At 44.9% G+C, this 6,122-nt stretch overlaps 1 protein-coding gene and 2 non-coding genes across 6 annotated transcripts; all 3 read right to left on the bottom strand.

Moving 5' to 3' along the window:
- Positions 1-2,042: 2,042 nt before the first annotated feature.
- LOC147526281 (large ribosomal subunit protein uL22-like) lies at positions 2,043-5,847 on the bottom strand. 4 transcript variants are annotated; one of them, XM_086630161.1, is made up of 7 exons: positions 5,766-5,847; positions 5,355-5,407; positions 5,227-5,267; positions 3,878-4,012; positions 3,462-3,560; positions 2,633-2,824; positions 2,043-2,138 (listed from the first exon to the last, which is right to left on the bottom strand). In XM_086630161.1, the coding sequence occupies exons 2-7, from the start codon at positions 5,392-5,394 to the stop codon at positions 2,091-2,093; spliced, it is 555 nt and encodes a 184-aa protein (XP_086486287.1). In that variant the 5' UTR covers positions 5,395-5,407; positions 5,766-5,847; the 3' UTR covers positions 2,043-2,090. The 4 variants fall into 4 exon arrangements, with proteins under 4 accessions (XP_086486287.1, XP_086486286.1, XP_086486288.1 ...); XM_086630160.1 differs by lacking the exon at positions 5,766-5,847 and adding an exon at positions 5,679-5,755; XM_086630162.1 differs by lacking the exon at positions 5,766-5,847 and adding an exon at positions 5,697-5,755.
- Positions 3,067-3,136, bottom strand: LOC147526283 (small nucleolar RNA SNORD58). The gene has a single exon (XR_015222964.1). It is a non-coding gene; the product is annotated as a small nucleolar RNA SNORD58 (small nucleolar RNA).
- Positions 5,508-5,576, bottom strand: LOC147526282 (small nucleolar RNA SNORD58). Its single transcript, XR_015222965.1, has one exon. It is a non-coding gene; the product is annotated as a small nucleolar RNA SNORD58 (small nucleolar RNA).
- Positions 5,848-6,122: the final 275 nt, after the last annotated feature.

The following is a 6,122-nucleotide window of genomic DNA, read 5'->3' as shown; positions in this document are numbered from 1 at the left end:
GAATCTGACGATTTATCGCAATCGTCCCGCATCCAATCGGTATCAGGCCCTCTGCCTGGAGCCTCGGAGTCTCTGCCTGAACTCCTAATACCGAATGGTACCCCAACTGAATATTTTACTAGTATTCTCTTCCTGGAATACCTGTATTCTCTTCCTGGAATACTCAATATTCGGTCTTTGTGCACAAATATTACAGGATATATTGCCGGCTTTTCTCCTTTGCTTGCTTACCCTATATCGAGTTCGAATGTACTGGATTTGGCATTGAGGGACCTCACCCTGGGCCGTCTAGAGACGGGGGCGCCCTCCCAGAGAGGGGATCTCAAACCAAATTAACCCGCATCCGAGTCACGGCACCAAATTGTTATAGGTTAATTTCAATAGTTTGGCGAGAAAATGATTCTCAACAGCCAATAACTGTAAAATTAATAGTTAAAATTTATTTAGGGCAAGCAAGCAAAACAGCGCTGGGTGCGCCGGGAGTCTCCGCTCCACCAAGACGCACACCCGCCATGGCAGTTTTCTTGTATTTATACAACACACTCATAGCCCCCCCAAAAAGGTCAGTCTCTCCCAGGAAATCATTTCCATAGTCCCCGCCTCAGGATCCACCTCAGGCTCCTCCTCGACACGCCTCCTGGTGGTCGTGGGCAGGGGTCTTCAGGATGAAGGCCAGAGGTCTTCCTCACTGTGTACTTTTCACCTCTTCCCTAAAATCTCTGATTTGGCTGAGCTTGCAGAGCCAAACTGGTTCCAGCCTGGTCTGTCCTTGAGTGGACATCTGATCGCGTTACCTGTCACTATCTGAAGACAAATGTTAGTTTTTATTAGCCCTTATCTTTCCTACATGGGCCAGTTTTTCTGTGCATCCCTTCCTCCCTGCAGAGGTATGAGACGTGAGTCACAGCCTTGCCAGTGTCCGTCTTATCTGTCTTTTCTTTTCTCACCAGCCTTCTCCTGGGCAGCTAGTATTTTACAGCAGGGACTAGCGCTTTACAACTTCTAACATTTTAAAGCAATAATCCATACAACAGTTGATGTAACAGTTAGTATTTAAATGATAATTGGTTAGTATTTAATATTTAAACAATAACTAATATATATCTTAGCTAGTTCCTGAGAGATGGTGGTTTCTATTTGATTGGCAAATTCTAATATATTACTTATTACACCGTTGGTACCAACATCAAGGCTGGAGCGCATATTTTTCCGAATCGGTAAAGTTCCACTCAAACACGTGTTGAAACCAAAGAGCTCCACACCTCGGCATTACCTGTTACATTTCGGGATTCACCCTGTCCGCTCCCGGTTAAAGGAGCGGCTCCGGCCGCAGAGAAGGGGAGCAAATGGCAAGCGAGGCGAGGTCGGCCCCCAGGGATGCCTCCAGCCGGGTAGCCAGGCCCGGGCCCTGGCTGGGATAGAGAACTGGCAGACCATAAAGTGACCCCGGGGAGAGCAGCCCCGGTCCCACCAGAGGAGACGGAGCTCGCCCCACTCCGCACTCACCTCAACAAGCAGCGACTCGGCGCCGTTACAGGTTGCCTCAGCCTTTTCCGCCGCACCGGAAACGGCCCCCGCGCTTCCGGCCGACACGCACCACGAACTCGCCGCCAATGGGAGGCGGCAGTGTGCACGTCGCCTGGCCCACACCCCGCCGCTGGAAGGTCCGCTCCCGCAACCAGGAGCTGCGCTAGGTCCCCGGGCCGCGCTCCGCCGCCGCCCCCCCCCCTCCCCCTCCAGCCGGCCGTCGGATGGAAAAAACGTACGGACAGAACTGCTTGTGGCATGCTCAGGCAAGGACACCAAAGTAAGAAGGAAAAAATAAACATCTGTATGTTTCAAATTCTCTTGTTTTATATATGAATACTTGTAATTACATCATCAACAACATCCTTGCTGTAACAAGGATTTCAATTGCAGCACTTACTGCCCATGACTCTTGTGGTGTCCCACAGCAACACACTGATGGTTCAGAAAGCCAAGCAGACCCACTAGGCACCATTTACAGCAAGAGCCTTGAAAAAACAGAGAAGCGCACACAATAAATCTTAACTTTATCATTTTATTTATGTACATATGTTGTGTCAGATTTACTCCCGTGCCATTAGCTTTTGCTTCTTCAGCTTCTTTTGGGATATCTGAAAAACACACAAATGAGAAGATAGCAACAGTCTACACCTTCCCAAAACACCTTACAAATAAGTTTAAAAACAGAGTCATCCTTGAAAGGAGTACTGAGAATTGTTAGTTATGTGCAGGTATTAGTGGAGCATTTTGTAAACAGATGAAGAAATTTCAAAATGTCCTTACAAGTACTACGTTGCTTACAGGCTGCCAACTCAACTTCAGTTTTATTATAACACAACACCTTTACATGCACAGAACAGGGAATGCTGTGACTGCTCTGGGAGAGGGAAGAACAAACCATTTGTGCGATATAAGAGAAGTACTTTTCTAAGTTCTCAACATTGTGTTTACAATAAATATTGAGGTTGTTCAGAAATAACTTTTTTTAAATGGGTGTTCCAAAGACAGTCATCACAGCAACCCCTCCATCTGAAATACGCAGAGCATTAACACTCAAGATTTCAACAGTGATACTAAAGAGGACTAAGGATACGACGCTTGGTACCTTTTTCTTTTGAGCAACTTCTTCCTCTGGCTTGGGAACAATCTGCTCCTTCTCAGTGAGGATCATCTCGATGTGGCAGGGGGAGCTCATGTAGGGGTTGATCCTGCCGTGTGCTCTGTAGGTGCGCCTGCGCATTTTGGGAGCCTTGTTGACCTGGATATGCTCAATGACCAGAGAATCCACATCAAGACCCTGGGGGGGGGGGGGGGCGGAATTAAACTTGTGACTTGTTTTTCTCTTCAAATAGATAATCTCCACAGCAAAAACATGAATAACCACCCCCCACACACACACACACCCATCACTGCTGGCAAATAAAAACAGCTTAACTTGGCAGTGCCACAGAACTGAGCATTTACCAAGAAAGCATCAGCTGAAGTCAGAAAAACACCAACCATCCTTCTACATATCATAATGAATTTAAAATGATGCTGATGGCTCAGAAAGAAGGTATAATTATTTCATGGTTATTCCAAAGGTGTCCTAAGATACTCATCACTGCCAAAGTTACCAAATTAAGCACCAAGTATATTACAAATTGACCAAGAGTCCACAGATTTCACTTTGATTTGTAGATTTAAGGAGATCTAATCCACATTTACTCTAAACAGTGGATAACCATGCACAAACTAGCTACCTGTGAAAAATTATTACTCACGTTTTAACTTGGAAAATGCACACAGCCTAATTCAAACAAACAGTAAACCAAAAGCCTCTATACAATTCAGTTTCACCTACGAAGTGGGTCTTATCCGGCCACCAAGTTCAGGAGCACTGACACACAGCACAACACGAACGCTTTGCATTTAACAACATCTACACAACCTACCTTGAGTTCAGCATTGCTCTCTGCGTTTTTGAGCATGTGCAGCAAGAACTCTGCACTTTTCTTAGGCCAGCGGCCCTGTGTCCAGCCCCACTGCTTGGCCTAGAAGAAGAGTTCCATTTTTATCCTGGTACAAGATAACTTGCCCTTTACATGCCATTAAATTGCCATTACATCTCTTTTTATTAAGGCTGCATACCAAAATAATTAAATTTGATCAATTACCTGACACTACAAGTAGATGCAATGCTTGCTGTACTGGAATTAAGAATAACTCTTTTCTCCCTCTTAATTTTATATATAAAATTATCATCAACAACGACAGACTATTCTCCACACCATCTCAACATCATCTTTTTTCTCTTCTTTAACCAGTCACAGCCAAAGCGTCCTTCCCACATTTTCATCTCAGAACTCACCTGGGCACATCTACCAACTCCTCCATTGTAGCGACGGAAGGGAACGCATTGCTTCTTCAGAGTGACATCCTTCAGGTACTTGTTGGCCTTCCGGATGTGCATGCCTTTGATGGCCTGGGCAGTCTCACGAGTGTTCTAGCAACATAGAACACAGCAAAGTCCCTCTTAACACATCTTTCCAAGTTACAAAACGAGCAAAAACACTCCTCTCTCTTTCCTGGATCCTATTCTTTTTGCTACAAACTCAATTTAAAAGCAGCCCTCACACACAAAAAAATAAAATTAAAGAACGAAGAATAATTAACTAGGATTTGGGTTTTTTTGTTTGTTTTGGGGTTTTGTTGTTTTTGTGGGGGTTTGTTTTGTTTTGGTTTTTTACTACCTACTTTTCTAACCCTTGGCATGACTTCCGTTACTGAATTTGCAGCTCTGGCACATTTTTATTTTTTAACCTAATGACTAGATCTTTCCAACCAACAAAATTAAAATTTGAGCATTTATACTTTTCATAGCTCCTCTTTGGCCACTAATCCAAAAAAGCAGGAGCCTGAAGAATAAATTCCTACTAAAATATCAAATATAGCACCTCAGAGGAAGCAAAGAGAAAACAAGCTACAAACAATCTAATTATCTCCATAAGGGAATTATAAAGGGGAAAGAAAAGGCTCAGAAAGAAAAATCAAGGATAAAGTATCAGTGCTTAAGACAACATACTAAATGCAAAAGTCAGAGAGTAACTATAACGCTACCTGATCACAATAAAAGAATAAACCAAAATAAGTGAAATCTCTTTTCACCTGCACTATATAACAACGAGCAGAAAAACATCTGCTCAGCTTTGGGTTTGTGGTTAATTCGAACATGTCCTCAATTCACTGCCACATCTAAACCTTTTCCAGCGGAGCTTACGTCCTCATGTCAAACACTGCAAACCTCCCCTGCCATACTTCTTGACCAGCAGCATGATCAGATGAACACAATTTTCTTTCCAAACAGCCAAAAAGGCAGAGTAAGACAAACAAAACAAATCTTTCATGTAACACTAGCCCAATTCCTCCTGCTAAATTCACTGCAACTGTTTTCCTACTGTATTTTATTATCTATGTTAGACAGGAAACTCTTTAAGACACACCATCTTGATTTTGTTCCTGTGGATAAAAAACAAACAAACAAACAAAAACATTACAAGCAGCTAAGGCAAACACAGGCTATAATCTACACTACCACCCTTAAGTAACTACATAACGATACAGGAGAGTAAAAGACACTTCCTTCAAGAAAAAACGACAAAACCACAAAAACTCAAAACCAAATGAATTTGTGTTTCCTACTATGCACACACTGCCTACCTTGTAATGCACTCGCAGGTTGGATCCCCGTGACTTGCATGCTGTGGAGAAAAAAGACCAACTTTTAAAATTAAAACCTCAACAGCTTCAGCGAGGTCCTATGCAAACGTTCACAAAAAACAACTCACATTTCGTGGGGTTCTCCGGATCCAGAGAGTAGCGCACCATTTTTGGAGCTCAACTGAAAAAAAAAATAAAATTAAAAAGCTTCATATTAAGCTTTTAACATACATACGCAGAACCTAGATTGTTAACCTCACTGCCGATAGCGAACTAAAGGAGCTGCTCAGAAATTACACTTTCTTTTCACAATTAAATCCAAAGGCGTCCTAAGAAAGTCATCACCACAGCCATAGCCTCTTTCTAAGACCTGCTTCCACCCGCCAGCCACCATCCTCCCCCGCGCCAGCCCCGCAAACACCGAGGGCATCTGACAAAGCGGACCGACCCACCCCTCACTGTCTCATCACCTCCCCGAGGCGCCCGGGACAAGATGGGACTGGATTAGGACCACTCCCTAACCACCATAACCTCCTCACCTTAGAACAGCAGCGAGGAAGAGCAGGGCATGCGGGAAAAGCGACCCACTCTCGCGAGAGCCCAGGCGGGATTTCGGTCAGGGAGCGTCGCGGAGGTGCCACACCGAGCGCGGGGCGAAGGGTGTCGGAGGGACCGTCGACAAACACGCGGCGGCGAATAGGGATGAGGGGCCGGTCAGAGAGATATAGCTCTGCGTGCGAGTCTGAGATGTGGAAATAAAACGTGCATGTGCACCAGCCAACGTCCTCGTGTCTGTGCGTGGGCGTAGACGTGCACCTGTGCAGGGCTTCCCACAGCCCGAGGCTTACGCTCGCGAAATGGTGCCAGGCCTGCCACCCTGACGGATTAGCCCCTTG

The sequence above is a fragment of the Tauraco erythrolophus genome, chromosome W (genome assembly GCF_009769465.1).
Source record: "Tauraco erythrolophus isolate bTauEry1 chromosome W, bTauEry1.pri, whole genome shotgun sequence".
Lineage (NCBI taxonomy): Eukaryota > Metazoa > Chordata > Aves > Musophagiformes > Musophagidae > Tauraco > Tauraco erythrolophus.
The sequence above is the reverse complement of the archived record's forward strand: the minus strand, read 5'-3'. Positions and strand labels throughout refer to the sequence as shown.

Excerpts from the sequence above, each read along its gene's own strand:
- LOC147526281 (XM_086630161.1), bottom strand. The coding sequence starts at position 5,394 with ATGGTGCGCTACTCTCTGGATCCGGAGAACCCCACGAAAT. Across the intron at positions 5,268-5,354 it reads TCCGGAGAACCCCACGAAAT|CATGCAAGTCACGGGGATCC; the intron begins GTGAGTTGTTTT and ends TTTTCTCCACAG. Across the intron at positions 2,825-3,461 it reads AGAGCAATGCTGAACTCAAG|GGTCTTGATGTGGATTCTCT; the intron begins GTAGGTTGTGTA and ends CCCCCCCCCCAG.